Source organism: Tribolium castaneum, chromosome 2 (assembly GCF_031307605.1).
Source record: "Tribolium castaneum strain GA2 chromosome 2, icTriCast1.1, whole genome shotgun sequence".
NCBI lineage: Eukaryota > Metazoa > Arthropoda > Insecta > Coleoptera > Tenebrionidae > Tribolium > Tribolium castaneum.
Genome location: NC_087395.1, coordinates 18,378,645 through 18,395,053, shown reverse-complemented (window position 1 = coordinate 18,395,053; position 16,409 = coordinate 18,378,645). Strand labels below are relative to the sequence as shown.

The window sequence follows — 16,409 nt, the reverse complement described above, 5'->3', positions numbered from 1 at the left end:
GAAAAATAAAAAACAATAATGATAGTATTTATAGCACACTTATTTATTTCTTATCTTCCTTAGGTACATCATCACATTCATCGCTTACACTATTATTATTTTGACCGTCGTTTTCATTTTGTTCGTCATTATTTTCATTTTGTTCATCACTTATTGCTTCCACCATTTCACAGTCGATCGTTTCGCATTCCGAGACGTTTTCTTCACTCGGTTCCGCATTTACTTCTTCTTCAATCTTCTTCAAATCGTCTTCACTCAGCCGTTTGAAAGCTTCCTGGACCCAATCCTCGTCCGCTTCTTGTTTCACTCTCCCACAAAAACGCTTAACAAGCGTCACTGTTTGTTTGGTACGGTCTTGGACATTCTGGGTCGAATCCTCGAGTAGTTCCTTGATAACGTGCATGAAATTTTGATCGAGCATTCGTAGAACACCTTCCAAATAACAATCGGTGAGTTCGTCCCGACTGACCGAAAAAATCACAAACTTCTGCTCCTTCCGTAAGTTCTCCAAAGTGTCCTCGGCGTAAAACTTCAAATTGTCCTGCGGGTTGGAACATTCGGTGAAGTCGTAAGAAGCGAGCTTTGCGCACAGTTTGTCGTTCAGTTTTACGATTTTTGCCAGAGTTTCTATTGATTTGTCCGACTGTTGGATTATTTCCTTGAAATCGGTTAAATACTTCCCGTCCTTGCCGTCGCTTTCGCGATCACAGTCAAGGGTCGGTTCCAACAGTTCTTCAATCGCGAAGAGCGCTGTGAACCGGAAGAGGTAACGAGGGTCTGATGAGAACGGTTCAAAAATCGGAAAAAGTGATTCCTTGGCCCAAGTCATTCCGAATTGTTTGACCAACAGGGGGAGGATCAACGGAGCGGTTCGTCTGATAGAGTAAATGGGGTCGTTTAAAAGATACTGGTAGAAGAATTTCAAGTTGTGGTCGAAGAATTCGCTGGTTGCCGTTTTGGAAATGTGCATGAATGCGACCAGGAGGTTTCTGCGAGTCCGCCAATGCATTTGCGAGTTTTCGATTAAGTTCTGAATGACGCTCCGGATGGATTTGAGGGATTTGGTGATGTCCACGTTCGTCGGGAGCGAGTTTAAGTTTTTGAGCATGTTTTCCTTGAACGGCATGAATTCTTCATTCTCCAAAGCGTCAATCACTAAGGGGAGAATGTTGGTGTTGAAGCAATCGTCCTGAAGGATCGCACTTAAGGACAGAATGTTGGTGGAGAGAGCTAACCTGACGTCATCGTTGGGGTCTCGTAGCATTAGGTGGATTTCACGTGCGATGTTCTCCTCGAAGTATTTCTCGAATTTGTTTTGCCAGTCGTCCTCCTTTTTGAACGTTTCCAAAACGTTGATGGTGAATTTGTACAGGTTTTTACCCGCGTACACTCGCACTTCTGACTCTTCGTCGCTGACGCATTTTGAGTAAATTTTGGTGATTTCTTCGCGGTTTTTTTCAGAGTTGTTGATTTCGTGGATCGCGAAAGCGATCCTTTGGCGGACTCTCCACGATTCGTCTTCGGAGAGTTGTTTAAAAGTTGGTAGTAAGTACTCATAGACTTCAAAATCTTTCAGTTTTTTGGAAATTGCGATTCCAACATCCACAGCTATGGTTCTAACAGAATCCTGGAATTTTTTATCATGAAAAGTGTTCTATTATTTATGTCCGGCCAAAAAAAAAACATTTCAGTTTAAAAAAATTCGCATAGAGCTGAAAATTAGTACAGGTCGTGTGCATAATACAGGGTGAGTCTGAATTCCTTCATATTCTGTAAACTGGAGAGTCTTCAGACTATTTTGCAACATCACGATACGCCCACATGAAAACAAAAATGCTATGTAAAGTTTAAGCACAAAAGATGAGTACGCCACTGGTAACTACATTTAAAAGAATCGAGAAATGAAAAACTTATCGCGTACAATGCAAAAAAGGTGCAAAAACTTGTGTTATCGCCGGTGCGCCGTATTACGGTGCATATTAGTTTGTTAGATCGGCTTTGATTTGTGAGTCAGCAAGCAGATCATGATTATGAAAAATCACACAAATCCTGAAATGACCGATATGGTCCAGTGTTACGGAAGTGCAGATAGTGTTGTTTTAAGGGTTCACACATTGTACCGCGAAAAAGTCGCGTTTTAGAAATCAGGGCGGATTTTGTGATCAATGTAAGTGGAAAGAATATTGTTTATTTGGAGTTTTTGCTTAACTTGGCATTTTACTCTTTTTCATTAATTTAAAGCGTTTTTGCGTTATTCCATTCAGGAAAGACAGTACTTTGTTTATTTCTCTAGATATCCAGGGTGTCTCATATAAAAAATCACTCTGTATAATAAAACTAAACCACATTAAATCGTGGAGTTTTCTCAGAATCGTATAATTTGTTTTATGGATATGTTACCTAAACTAATATTTTTTAACTTCTAATACAACTAGAACTTTAAAATTTTGTATATGTTCCAAATCGACTATTCCAAGTTCAACTAAATTATTTTCAAAATGACTGAGCTTCTGGAACTACGAGAAATTGGTGCCAACTTTTAAATTTTAAATAGTAACATTGCATTTTTGCACCTTTTCAAGCTAACAAAGTTTACCCAAGTTGTTGGTACTTATCTGTCATAGTTTTTGATATATGTCAATTTTTTGTTAAAATTTTCTTGCACGGGTTTATTTGAAACCTCACAGCCCTTGAATCGTTTGCGATAAGTGAATAATTTTTTTCGCATTCGATAACCGAAGTTTCGAAGGACCTTCTAAAATTTTCAAAATTATCAACTGTCAAAATTCAAGGCTGGTATGATTTTTTCAAAATGGTTATCAAAAATCGGCTATAACTCAGTTTTTTCAAATGGATCGACCCTATTTTCTTAACGGCAATTGAAAGAACAATAATATTTATGCTAATTTTTATCAACATATCTTATACCTATCTCTTACAGTTTTTGAAAAAAATCGCAAAAAACGGATTTTACTTCGTAATTTTTAAAGTTAGTCAAGTAGAACTTGCAAAATGGTCAACAACTGTGAAATTTTAACATTCTATTTAGTTTTTAACTGGTTTATTATCGAATAAGAAGCAAAACAGTAATATTTAATTATGCTTTATGCTAACTTACTAAATTATGTAAAGTAACTCAGTTAGTTTGCCATCGAATTTTAAACTTCTTGAGTAAAAATATGGGACAAATTTAACATTTCTTTTAAGCAATGGCACAATTTTATCGTATTTTTCGAAAGTATACTCGATTAAAAATGAAAATAGTGAGTTAGAATTTGTTTTTTTTTTTCGATTATTTCAAAAATTGTAATAGATAGATATAGAAGATGTTATTCAAAGTCTGCACAAAAATTGATGTTCTTTTGATTGCCATTAAAAAAACAGGGTCATTCTATTCGAAAAAAATGTTTTATATTGATTTTTTAATCATTAATTTAAAAAAATCATAGTAACCTTGCAATTTGACAGTTGACAATTCTAAAGACTTGAGAACACCCTTTGAACAAATACAAAAAAAATATTTAAAGGGTTGACGAGCCGTAATATGTTAAATGAACCCCTGCAAATGAAAATTTTGACAAAAAAACTGACGTACTTTAAAAACTATGACAGATAAGTACTAACAATTAAGGTACATTTTAGTCCGTTCAGGAATGCAATAAAAATAGGTAGTTACTATTTAAGATTTTAAAGGTGGCACCAATTTCTCATAGTTCCGGAAATTCAGCCACCTTGAAAACAATTTAGTTGAACTCAGAATGGTTAATTGGGATCGTATACAAAATTTTAAAGCTCTACCTGTATTAGAAGTTAAAAAGTTTGTAAAAGAATCAGTCTGTATAGGCGACGTAGGTCTGTGTATTTGTATTTTCAATGTTTCAAATGGTGGTTCGTAGGAAAAAAATATAAGAACAACTTTTGTGTGACCCTTTCCATGATTGGACCTACCGTTTACTTTTTGACCTTTGACAATGAATGAACTTTTTTAGCACACGTCGGATCTATGGGAACTTTTCAATTTTTATTTGTAATAATGTACCTGAGATCTGTACCAATTTTCAGCTCTATGCGAATTTTTGCAAGCTTACCGCTACATTTTTACTATTTTGACCGGACTATTACTCAAAACTCACTTGATCGTCTTGTGCCAGATTATCAAAGACTGGAACGAATTCCGATTTGATCACTTCTTCGTCAAGTACCGAAATAAAGTCAATAAGACTAGTGCCACTAGAACGCCGCACCATCGGCGATTCGTCTTGGATCAAATTGCGGAAAAAGTTCCTCAATTCTGCTTGCTTTTCCGGTGACATTTTCTCATAAGCCATCTGGAAAATTTAAATTAATTTGTTTACTTGTTTTTTTTTCTACGTACAGCTATCAAACAACCGGCTGAGCATTTCGTCGTGAACCAATCGCTAGCAATCATGCCCTCAATCACCGGAAAGAACGACTTTTCGCATTGCTCTTTATCCAAGCTTCCACAGATGTTCTTCATCGATTCCACTGCTCTTTCCCTCACTATCAACTCATCTTCGCAGGCTAATTTCACCAATATATCCAAAAGGATCCCCACATGATCCTTCCCCCCTACAAACGGAACTAAGCGTTCCAATTGTTCTGCCAGATTAAAACTCGGTTCATCCGTCAATGCATCGACGCAATTCGCCAAACACGGGATTAGTTCTTCGCGGGTTCGCTCCGCGTCCATGGTGGCGGCCAGAGCTGGCAGTCGTTTGATGGCATCCACTTGAATCTGAAATCTCGGGTCACACCTAAAGCACTTTTGGGCGGATTTTTACCAAAACGTTGTCGTCCATGATGGCGTCTTTGAAAATGCTGATTTCGGTCGGGATTTCGTCCATTTTGCTGGTTTTTTACATTGACACTGTGACTTTGAAGAAGTTGTAAAGTGTTGTTGCGATGATGATTTATTTATTATCATATCACGGATAAGATATGACGTTGGTTTGATCAGAGTGATCGGTAAATTGGGAGAAGGCGGGTTGAGAAATTAACGCTTTTTACAGTTATAAAAGTTTATTTGGAAATGGTGTTTACAGAAGGTGTAGACTTAACGTGATCACGAGGGAAATTTTATTTGTTTGTTTTTCTTTATCAGTCACCTAATTATTACAGTTTTTCTTCTACCTTTAAAAAAATGGTAACCTTGCATTTATACAGGCTGTCCCAGTGAGTTGAAAAATTCCATTATTGACCTTTAAACATTTGGAAAATAATAATTTTTTTTTCAAAAGGCTACATCACTTAAAATTTTCAAAATACAGAAATGAGCTACAATACAAACTTATGTTTCTTTCTAAATGGAACACTATGGGCCGGCTTGTAGAATACTTCGTTAAAATTTAACACGTTGTTAAAAGTTAACAACGCGAATGGACCAATCAATTTGATTCATTTTGGTCATGTGATCAGTTAATCATACATTTAATTGAGTATTAATTTAATGACGCTTCTATAAACCGAGCAAATAAATTTTATTGCATTTTTGGACGTAGCTTTAATTACTAATGAGCTTGATCTATATTTGTATTGGTCCATTTGCTTAATTTTTTAAATAATTTGATTTTTTTGACGAAAACACATTTTTTAATTAATTTTTTTTTAATTATTTCACAAAGTCTAAGAATTCTAGAAAATTGGAGCTTTCACAACTTTAAAAGGGAAGCTTTAAACTTAAATCTCTACCAATTACTTAGCCCTAACTGCACCGGTTCGGCTTATGGGTAACACTTAACAAAAGTTTTTAAAAGTACTGCTATGGACGTTTATTTAGCTAATTGATAAATCTTGCTTATGTGTTCTACAATGTTATTTAATAAAAAAATTAAAAACTATTAAACGATTAAAGTTTCATAATTTAGCACGATAATTATTATTTCGAAGATCAATAACTTCACTGTTATGTGGCACTGCAAAAATTTGCCCATTTTCTGTCTTTATCACAGCTTCATCAGTTCATGACCCATACCATTATCTAATCTAGGTTCTATTCCGCCTTCATCTCTATTTTGGCAATATTGAATATATACCAAAGGCGTATTGAATTTTATTTCGTTAAAAATGTTTTTGAATTAATCGAACTAATTTTTTCATCATAAAAATTAAGAAAAACGCAATTACTCATCGATCCATTTTCAAATTGTGAATTTAAATTATTTTTTATAATGTTAAGCGCTATTTAAGCGGCAGTCAAGGTACGGTTTAGCTTAAACTAAGGAGAACTATACCTTAGGAGACGAAACTAAATACAAAATCGCTGGTTTTTCTGAAGGCAATAAAGTAGTACGACACACTAAACATGAGGGCGCTTTAAGCGTTTTAAATTAACTTAAATCTAACCAATTCACTAATTAGTAATTACTTCGAGAAAAACGCAGAAATATTGAGCTTTGTCCTCTTGATAGACTGAGAAACCCTGACGACTAAAATTTTCATGAAAAAACATGAGAAAAAAAATTAAAAATTTAAAATTTGTGCTTCGTCTCGTATTTTTTAAAACGTTGCGGATACGGCTAAAGATGCAAGAAAAATATTAAGAAAAAAATTAAAAATAATGCAAAAATTATGTCTTAAACTACGTTTAAAAAAATTCAAACCTTTTCCCAGTTTACACTCTGCTCCATATTTTTCAAAATGCTGCGAATACGGTTATTCTCCATAAATATTAAAAATTTAAGATAATACGCTGTAATAAATGATGAATAATGGTCTAAGGGTAACATCGAAGTTACTACAGTAAAACCTCCCTTAATGGATACCTCTTTACAACAGACATTTTTGTTGGAACGTAGCAGAAGCATTGAAAAATAATGTAAGGAAACCTTTCTACAACAGACCTTCTGTATAGCGGACACAAACAAAAAAAATCCCACTTACCATAATGTCATATAAATTTATCTCTTAGAACGGACAAACCGAAACAGTGAGCCTTGTAAAAGTGGATGAAAAATTATATACCGAAAATCCAGAATTAAAAATTGCTGAAAACAATTGTGATAAAGCGAAAATTTGCCTTAGAACCTCAGTAAACTCCTGCTGTTTAAATTTTTGAACGTGTTAAAAAATAGCTGACATTATGTATCATGTAAAAAATTATTATAAAAAACATGGCGCCTAAAAACAACCAAATTGAATATTTTAAGTAAAAAATCTGCTTATTTCCTTCTTTAATAATCCTAATTTTATTTTAAAAAGACTTTTAGTTATAAGTTATAACAGACCTACGTAAGTATAAAAAGTTTCATAACAAAATGTTTTTACAGATCAAAAAATTGAAAGAATTAAATACACCTAAAGCTATACAAAACATATTTAATCCATGTAACATACATATTTCACTTATTCAAGAGTTCTGCGTACGAGTAAAACATTTTTTTGTAAAATATATTTTTGCTGCTGTTTTAAATATGAATATGTCTGGTGGGCATTTTATGAAATAATGCTTAAAAATATTTATTTAAAATTGTTCACCTCTTATTAGTGGACACCTCTCCACAACGGACAATTAATGATTCTCCACCGGTGTCCGTTGTTGAGAGGTTTTACTGTAAAAGCTAAAAATTTTGCTTTTAAACTACTGAAACAATAGTTATTATTTTTGTTTTTTTTAATACTTACTAGTTAAATATCTTGTGAGTAATTAGAAAAAACACTTAACTGTTTTTAATGAAGAGAGACAACTTAAATGTTTTTTAGATTCAAAAATACTAAGTATATAAGGTGTCCCATTTAAATCTTTTAAATTATTCAACTGGCAACAAAATTCTTAATTTTTTATTTTCTTGAATGCAGAATATTTGAACTTTTTTCTTTAAAATGGTGAAAGTCTTACTCTTCTATCATTCTTAGTTTTTATGTAATATTTTTTTATAAAACTTGTTTTCATAAAAAAAATCAAATTACTTCAAAAACTAAGCAAAACCAATCATTAACAACTTAGCTTATAAACATCAGTATCAAAAGCTACATCAAAAAATGCAATCAAGTTTAGGGTGTTCCATTTAAAAAAACACAAGTTTGTGTTGTAGCTACTTTGTAGCTGCATTCCTACGCTTGAAATTAATTTTAGTTGTATCAAGAGGTTATTACCTAAAAAAAGGTTAATTTTCTTAACTTTTCAGATCAATTGTCAACATTTTCAAATCGTTGGAACACCTGTATTATCATCTTTGGGGTCGAATTTAATGACAAAAACCCTCCAAATAAACTAAAATGCTAAAGTTTTAAAACACAATGTTCTATTTGTAGGTAGACTTGTAGAGAGAAAATTTCATCTAAATTAAATTTCAGGAGCATTTCTTGTAAATTTGATCAATCTCTTGTTAAAAATTCAATGATTTCCTTTTAGCGGAACTCCCTTTGTAGCCATTTGAGTCAAAGCAATAATAAAGCAAATCAGCGTCGTAAAATCATTTGAAAGGGGAACCAATAAGTTCCACTATTTGTTTTTTTACTTTTATTGTCATGTCTTATGCCCCCATTGCGCTATTTTAAGCCAGATGAATAAGATGGTCCTGTTTATTGAAAATGTTGCATAATCGTCTCTACTGCAACATATGTAAATATCGTATTTTCAGCTGTTGAAACTTGTCTTGCATGGGGGTGAAAGTGGGATACGCGCATTGGCAACACGAGAGTATAGGCCAGGGGGGTTTTGCACTCCCGGGGAGATGAAAAGGGACGACCAATGACGACTGCTTATTTTAAAACAAGCGCGTATTTATTAGGGATTTCATTAAATTATATTTTTTGACGTAACAATGACATCTACGCTTGCGCGCAGATCGCTAAAAAGATCGCGCCGAAAATATCGCGCCAAAAGTGTTGTTTTGTCACTCATCGTTCAACGTGTTACCGGAAGTATGTAGCAATTATTTGTTTCATCGTTTAATCAAAGCAAAAATTCTGATTACAGTTCGTTAGTGAGTCAATTCCTGGTGTTGAGCGCCGACCAAAAAGATAAGTATCTCTTGTTTTGTTAATATAACCTCATCTTTTTGATTGGTGTTTCTTTCTATTTTAAAGGCATTGGTCTCTGGGCTGGAGTGACGGATTTTTGATTTCTACTACTCAAGCGAACTTTAGTCATGGCTGGTTATCGCAAATATTCCTGCAAATACCCCGGATGCACCAGTGGTTATGTTCCCAACAAAGGACATGCCAACAAGCATTTCTTCACCTTCCCTAAGAATCTAAAGCTTCACGAATTGTGGAGGAATGCCTGCAAAATTGAGGATCCTGTAAGTTCAAAATTTTGGCGTTTTCTCGATTTAGGGTATTTCAGAATTTACTTTTAAGTTTCTTATTTGCGCTCGAGTGTGTCAGTGCACTGCATGTACCTCCTCGTGGTCGTAGCGTGGGCAACTGTTTGCTGACAGACAAGGTAAAAGTCATTGCAAAGAAGGCCTTATTTTGTTTTAAGTCTGGAGCAGACAGGCAAAACATGCCAACACTAACTGATTTAATTTTTTGATAATTTTTGTATAATTAAGAAATAATACAATACTTTAATTTTTTGAAAAATTTAATTTGTTATGTTACTCAAGTGTACAATAAAAATGTTAACAAAATCTGTGTTTTATTACCCCAAAACAACTTTTTTTGTAAGTTTCATTGCAAATTTTGTTTAAAATAAATATAAAATGTTTTCATTTCGTTTAAAATGAAAATATTTTTTTTTATTTTAAACAATTTGCAATAAAACTTGTAAGATAAAAATAATAAAAAACAGAATATAAAAGGAATTTATTCAAACGTGGCGCTTTACCGTGGTAGTAACGCACTTCAGCACCAGAGGCGCTGTATTCTCGTGTTGCCAGTGATTTACTAGGGAATTATCACTTCTTAACCTTTACTGTTCTGTGTTGTCTTGTGTCAAACGATCTATTTTCGGTCCGTTCGGGCCGAATAATTCGATTCTTTCGCAAAGCCACAATACGACCAGTGATAGCGTTCGGTGGTAGATGGCGTGCAAATGATCTTATCGCGTTACCAGCGCGCAAACCGCGATCCTAATCTCTTATTGGAAGCAACGAATCGGAAAAAGCGGTTTATTTTCAAACCTCAAACGAATTAAACTGGATATTAATAAATACAAATCCACTGATGAATCAGATTTAGCGCACTGATTTCACGGCTATATCGGTCAATCGTTCAGCAAACAATTCGAAAATAATCGGGTGTAGGGTTGCTTGATTTTCGTCGTCGGCCAATTAAAGTCCCATAAGATGGTTTTTAAGTGGCTCGGAAATCGCATAAACGCGTCAACGAATTAGTGCAGACGTCCTCGTCTGGTCTATCGCCTCATCCGAAACATATTCAGCCTTGACACCGATCTTTGCGTCGAGGTCCCAACTTTCACTGATTTTTTGTTAATTTACGAAAATTCACGTCATCGTTTGCATGCTCGCGTGCTGAACTTTGATGCGCTTTTCGAGCGAGTGTCTCGTCGGTCGTTAACCGCGCTCCGAAAAATCGGCTATTGATTACATGGCTATAACTCGATAAGTCTCGGTTATTTTCACTTTTTTCATGACTGGCTGCTTAACGTAATGACTACTGACCCACTTCTCGCACACTACATGTGCGCTTCCGGTTATTTGCATAAATTCGGTGGAATAAGGGGCGCTGACGCGCCCCTCAGTTAGTGGGTCAGCGGTCACTTAGGGGATCGATTTCTGCGTTTAATTTTAGTGGATGATGCAAATAAACGCCTACAGTGTTTTTTGTGATTTTATTGTCGTTGATGACTGCTGTTAAATAATCCTATTGGAAAACTGGTTCTCGGCAGGATCATTAATCAAAGAAATTGTGTTAATAGTAAATACACATAAAGTGCACTTTGTTGGGTGCTGATTTGGACGACCTTGGGTATCAAGGTGACGCTTTCTGACTGCTAAACAGATGCAATTATGTTTTGTTGTGAAATTTCGGGCGTTTTTGATATTTTGTCTAGGGTATTGAATTGGGTTTTTTTGGGCAATAATTGACCCGAATAACGTCATTTTGGGGAAAATTTGCAAATTTGGATCAAGGAATGTGGACGCACTTAAAATTGATATTTTAATTAATCAATTAATTTATCTTAAGAAACGGCTGTTTCCTGAAATAATAAGTTGGGCGTTTTTTCGTAAACAAGTTTAATTTTATAATAATTTTTAACTTGAAATTTTACAAGTTACACCATCAGGACTTACAAATACGTAGATTTTTTTAAAAGTAATTGTCCCCTTTAGTTGTAAGTATACATAGACTTGATTACATGTAATTTACATGGCATTGCATTTTTGAAATTCGATATTAAAATAAGAAAATTTGAAATATGTATATATATATATATATATATATATATATATATATATATATTAATATATATAGTAAATATATATATATATATAAATTATATATTTATATTTATTAATTTTTATTATAAATTATTGTGCTTTGTGTTTTCCTCAAAGTACATATTATTTTTTTATTACAGACTTGTATACCTATGATTCCTGTCCGAATTTCTATCATAATAGTGTTTTTTTTAAATAAGGTAATTAGTTTTAATTTTCATTGTAGTAAATGTTTTTAATTATACTTTGAGCGGTGTTTTTGTTTATACTATATGTTTTTCGAAAATAATAATTAGTAAAAGGTAAAGTGCTATAAATAATGTGATTATGATTTGAAAATGAAGTTTATGTTTTTTGTATTTTTGTTTCTACAGTTCCTTGAATTTTAACTTAGGTATTTTAAGGATCCGGATTCTGCTTATTGTAAAAAAATGTTTCATGGTGGATTGCTTTTAAAAAAAGAGTACAACTCAAAAAGGAAACAAAAAAAAATACAAAAATCTTGTTCTTGGGAAACGATCACATACAGAAATATCAGAAATACGTGTGTTAATTTTAAAAGGTAAAACAGAGCTCAACAAATTAAACATTTTTTCTATTTGTAATTTTTCAATAAAAGTTTCGCAAATTTAATTAAAATTTGGAAAAAAGAACGTACTCAAACATGTACCTGCCTATGGGTACAGAAATAATAAATAAGAATTTTGCAAAATATTATTATTATGTTAATACAATCTGTTCAAGAATAGTTGCTTATCAAGTTACCTATGAAATTTGAACGTAATGTGCCGCTTAATTTAAATTGTGAATGCCATTAAAGTGACAGATCCGTCAAAATAATGCAAAAAGGCTTTGGATCCAAAAACGAAGGATACACAACAAAAACCCCGAAAATATAAAACACAAATCAAGACAAACCCTACACTTGAAAGAACTTTGCCTAAAAATACAAAAAGTGAGTAAAAATCTAATTCGAAGATTTGACTGAGAAACTACAATAGTCTTTTGGCCGAAGCGGCACATTGAATTTGAATTCTATAGTCAACTTGATGAACAGCCATTTTTGAACACATTGTACATAGTTTAAGTTTCACATGAGTAAACACGGAAATGTACAAAATAAGATTATGCCATTTTTTTGCCGGTATTTGATATTTTATGTAAACACTGCCAATCGGCAGTGCCTACTACATGTCACTGTGATTGGCAAGTAAAATAAGATTTTTGGCGGTAAGATAATTAGGCTGAAAGACGGTCTTTTCTCTTTAAACTAAAAGTACCGCCGGTGATCGGCTAGCCAATGCCTTTTATTTATAAACGACTTGCAAACTAAATAAACATGTTATTTAAAAAAGTTGAAGCTTTCATGTTAATTACAACTTCTTTGAAATTACCGACCGATAAGTCATATTGGTAAATAAGCTACTATGTTTAATAATAATTGCAAAAATTTTGCATCTACAAAATATAAATGCATTTTTATGCAATTTTAATAAAACTATTGTGAATTATAATTATTATGTTTTATGTTTCCTCACAGAAATAAAACAAGAAGAAATTCTGACGGAACCTTCATACTTTCAAAAGATTTCAGGTAGATTCCAAAGAATATCAAAATTATAAATTGGTAATTTATTGATTAAACTTGAAGTTTTAAGTTTTCATGAAAAATAAATATTTAGGCACTTCATTTCCCAGTTATGTTGCTATACTATATTTTTTGGACGAAAAAATCATATTGATAAGTGAAGCTAACAAGTGCAGAAGTGGGCTAATTTTATTTAATCTAAAGCTTCATTGTTTTAAAATACGAGTAATTATTTTATGTGTTATTTGTGTTATGTGTTAGGAATACTTGTAATTTATATCGTAATCTAAAAAAAGTTCCTACAATCATTCGAGTGCGAGATTTTTTGAATAATTCCATTGCTCCCAAAATTGCAATAGTATATTATTATACAAGTTTTATAAGACGTTCAGAATTGGCACAAATGGTTTTGGAGCACGATGAAGGAGTGTTCCAATAAAATGAGTGCCACAGTTAGGTCTTCTAATCAGTTCAAACTATTTTTCTTAATTTTGTTAATTATTCGGGCGTTATCAATAAACGACTTGACGCTGTTGACAGATCACTAAATTACAGTATGACTGATGACATTTTCACAATGAACAATTTATAAAACCAAAGTAGAAAAAAATGTGTACTAACTAACTTACTTTAAGTAGATAATACCACTCCTCAAAAACGAGACCTTAATATTAGTTTTTTTACTAATATTCTATTTTATTAAGTATAAGTATAAGTATAAGTATAAAGTATAAGTATAAGTATAACTATAAGTAAAGATAGATAGGTATAAGTATAAGAAAAGTGGCAAATTTTGAGCCAAGAAAACCTACCAGAAAAACTTAATTTGTGCTCCATTTCACTCCAAGAAATTCAAATGCGTTGTTACAAACTTCTATTATAAACTGAAATGGGATATAGTATGTATTACGAATAGTAAGTTATAAAAAATAATAAAAGACAACACTAACTTTGAGAATAATAAACAAAGGGTGGAATATAAATCATCAACAGCATAAAAAATTTCTTATGCCTAAGTGGTTATGGTAATACTTGCAAACGTTTGAAAATACATATTCAGTGCAGGTACACGAATGTGTACACTCGGGTAATCTAAAAATGTCATGCCAATAAACTTCGGCACCTACCTATTCCAAACGGGACCCTCTTAAACCATTAACCACAATAATCGCAGTTTTTACACACAATTTTCTAATATGTTGGTTAATTTTAGTTAATTGCAAGTGACCATAGCTTTTACAAATCACCAAGATTAAAAAAAATTGAAAATCTATGAGCTCGATCTTAATTCAGTTATTGCGTTGCATCAAATCGTTTTTTATTTACTTAACAGATTGTAAATCAAATAAGTATGTGATTTAATAAAAATTGGGGATTTCAGTCTGATTATAAATCCTTTGAAAATACCGACGCAGCAGATAAGGTATCGGTTACGTTTTGATAAAAACAAATAAGGCGATGCGTGTTTACCAAAATCTTGCAAAAACTCAGGTAACTGCACACTACCTGATACTTTTACATGTACCTCTACGATTATCTGGAGCGATTCGAATTTAATTTATGAAAATTTTGGTCAGTTTCCACAAGAATTTGGAAAAATTTTAAAACGCATTAGTGGTATTCCCCGCCACCATCGCCTCGACTCCGTCCGACGAAGTCCATTCGCTCCGTGTGCCCGGAGTCTCGTCCTTCCACTCATGTTCACTTCAGTATCGAACGGTCTCGCGACTCGCGACAACGCAAACTCTATACGGATTAAAACCGAATTTCCCAACCACCGATGACAGATGCGTGGAACAACAAACCGCCACCATGAGTGCATCCGACAAAGAGGAGCCCAAGCGGCCTCCGGACAGTCCGACCACCCCGCCCGGCCAGCGGCTCCGGGAGCGCGTTAGTTTCTTCGAAAAAGTGTGGTCCGGGGGCAAGTCCGGCGTCGTCGAGACGGTGAGCAGCGTCGACGTCGAGGAGTTCGAGCGGCGGCTGGCCGAGGAGCGGCTCCGGAACGCGGAGCGCGGCCGCCTGGAGCCGGTGGCGCTCCGGCACACCCCCAGACATGTGGTGCACACCCACGAAGTGCGCCCGGACGGCAGCATCCAGGCAGGTTTTCGATTTTTTGAATTGCCGATGGGAGGGGCTTGACGTCATACTCACCTGTTGGCCCTTTTGACAGGAGACCGTCACGACCACCACCGAGGAGGGGGACTTGGGCTCCGGCGTGAAGACCGTCAAGTTCGAAAAAGTTACCGTCCGAAAGTCGGTCCGGACCGTCAGCAGCAGGACGCCCTCCGAGGAGCTGCTGCTGGAGGACTCGGCCTACTTGACCCAATCGAACGGGAATTTGGCGACGAGCTCGAAAACTTCGAGCATTTCGAGTCTGACGGGGCGTTTTCCCTCCGAGGAGAGTCTGAGGAGGACGCCCTCCAGAGAGCGACTCAATCGAGACGAATGGGACAATGCCAGCAATAGTAGCAAAGTGACTAGTTCTAGTTCGGAATGGTACAGCGAGTACAGGACTCAGAGTTTTCAAAGTGGTTCCAGTAAACTGGAGTACGTCCGCAGCAAGAGTCAGTACGACGAGCATATCGCTAGTATTAGAGGTCAGGGTTTGACATTTTATAGCCACTGTTTACAACACAGTACCCCTGTAAAAATCTTAATTAATGCTAATTCGATGCGTCTATTTTTAAAACGCAACGTAACACTAGAGCTATCTACCAATCGCCGACAATTGTTAATGAGTATACAAACATTTTTAAGCGATTATTGGGTAACAGCAACGGTTATGTCACCACGGTCATCAGGTGTTTGGGCATTCGCCTAAACTGAGACACGGAGTGTCGGCGCCAAACAATCAATTATGTGGATGCACAGAAGGTGTAATTTGTTGATAGAGTTAATTAGAGGCAGAGGCGCCGCTGAATACTTTGCCATTTGTTATTTAAAACAGCGTCGGTGAATGTTTGTGTTTTTTTTAAGAATGAAGGTTGAGGTCACTTCCTCCTAAATCAATATTTTCATCATTTCTAAAATTAGACAATTTTAACCATTTCGTTTGCATAATTGTTGCAAATTTATTCCGTTTATTCATTTTTTTAAATACTTTATTTATTAGCTTAATGTAATGCGAAACTAAAACAGGTACAAAGTATACTGCAATTAGGAAATTATAGTGCAGTTTCTAATTTCTGCAGCCATTTTATTGTTTTTTATCCTTTTGCGATACCTAGCAAGTATTTTTTATTGTCTTTGATGGAATGGCAATAATAATCTATTATTGTATCAGTAACATGCTAGACTATAAATAGGTTTTATTTTGAGTACAAACAAGTGTATTTGTTACGACGAACTTATATGGCTTTCCATATTGACAAAAGCTCTTTTTCTTAAATACCATTTTATGTTGAGGATAACAGATGAAAATCCCATTACGTGAATATTGCTCAAAGAATGTT

At 34.5% G+C, this 16,409-nt stretch overlaps 2 protein-coding genes and 1 non-coding gene across 20 annotated transcripts in view; 2 read left to right on the top strand and 1 right to left on the bottom strand.

The window, feature by feature from the left end:
• The window catches only part of Msp300 (Muscle-specific protein 300 kDa), a 116,026-nt gene that overhangs the window by 14,937 nt on the left and 84,680 nt on the right, over positions 1–16,409 (top strand). For 7 of the 18 annotated variants that reach the window (XM_064354978.1, XM_064354975.1, XM_015983511.2 and 4 more), the window contains exons 1-2: positions 14,528–15,054; positions 15,128–15,554. The exons of 4 other annotated variants lie outside the window; for them this stretch is intronic. In XM_064354978.1, coding sequence (XP_064211048.1) covers positions 14,767–15,054; positions 15,128–15,554 — 715 coding nt within the window. In that variant the 5' untranslated portion in view covers positions 14,528–14,766. Of the gene's footprint in view, positions 1–14,370; positions 15,055–15,127; positions 15,555–16,409 lie in introns of those variants that run through there. 7 more of the 18 variants (XM_064354983.1, XM_064354982.1, XM_064354976.1 and 4 more) reach the window with 4 other exon arrangements.
• On the bottom strand, positions 23–4,991 carry LOC656557 (serine/threonine-protein phosphatase 2A 65 kDa regulatory subunit A alpha isoform). The gene is made up of 4 exons (XM_963082.5): positions 4,803–4,991; positions 4,376–4,756; positions 4,134–4,328; positions 23–1,627 (listed from the first exon to the last, which is right to left on the bottom strand). Exons 1-4 carry the CDS (start codon positions 4,863–4,865, stop codon positions 44–46), a joined length of 2,223 nt encoding a protein of 740 aa, XP_968175.3. The 5' UTR covers positions 4,866–4,991; the 3' UTR covers positions 23–43.
• Positions 8,596–9,593, top strand: LOC103312477 (uncharacterized). The gene is made up of 2 exons (XR_010333103.1): positions 8,596–8,883; positions 8,939–9,593. It is a non-coding gene; the product is annotated as an uncharacterized LOC103312477 (transcript).

Excerpts from the sequence above, each read along its gene's own strand:
- LOC656557 (XM_963082.5), bottom strand. The coding sequence starts at position 4,865 with ATGGACGAAATCCCGACCGAAATCAGCATTTTCAAAGACGCCATCATG. Across the intron at positions 4,757-4,802 it reads TCATGGACGACAACGTTTTG|ATTCAAGTGGATGCCATCAA; the intron begins GTAAAAATCCGC and ends CCGAGATTTCAG. Across the intron at positions 1,628-4,133 it reads ATCTGGCACAAGACGATCAA|GATTCTGTTAGAACCATAGC; the intron begins GTGAGTTTTGAG and ends AAAAAATTCCAG.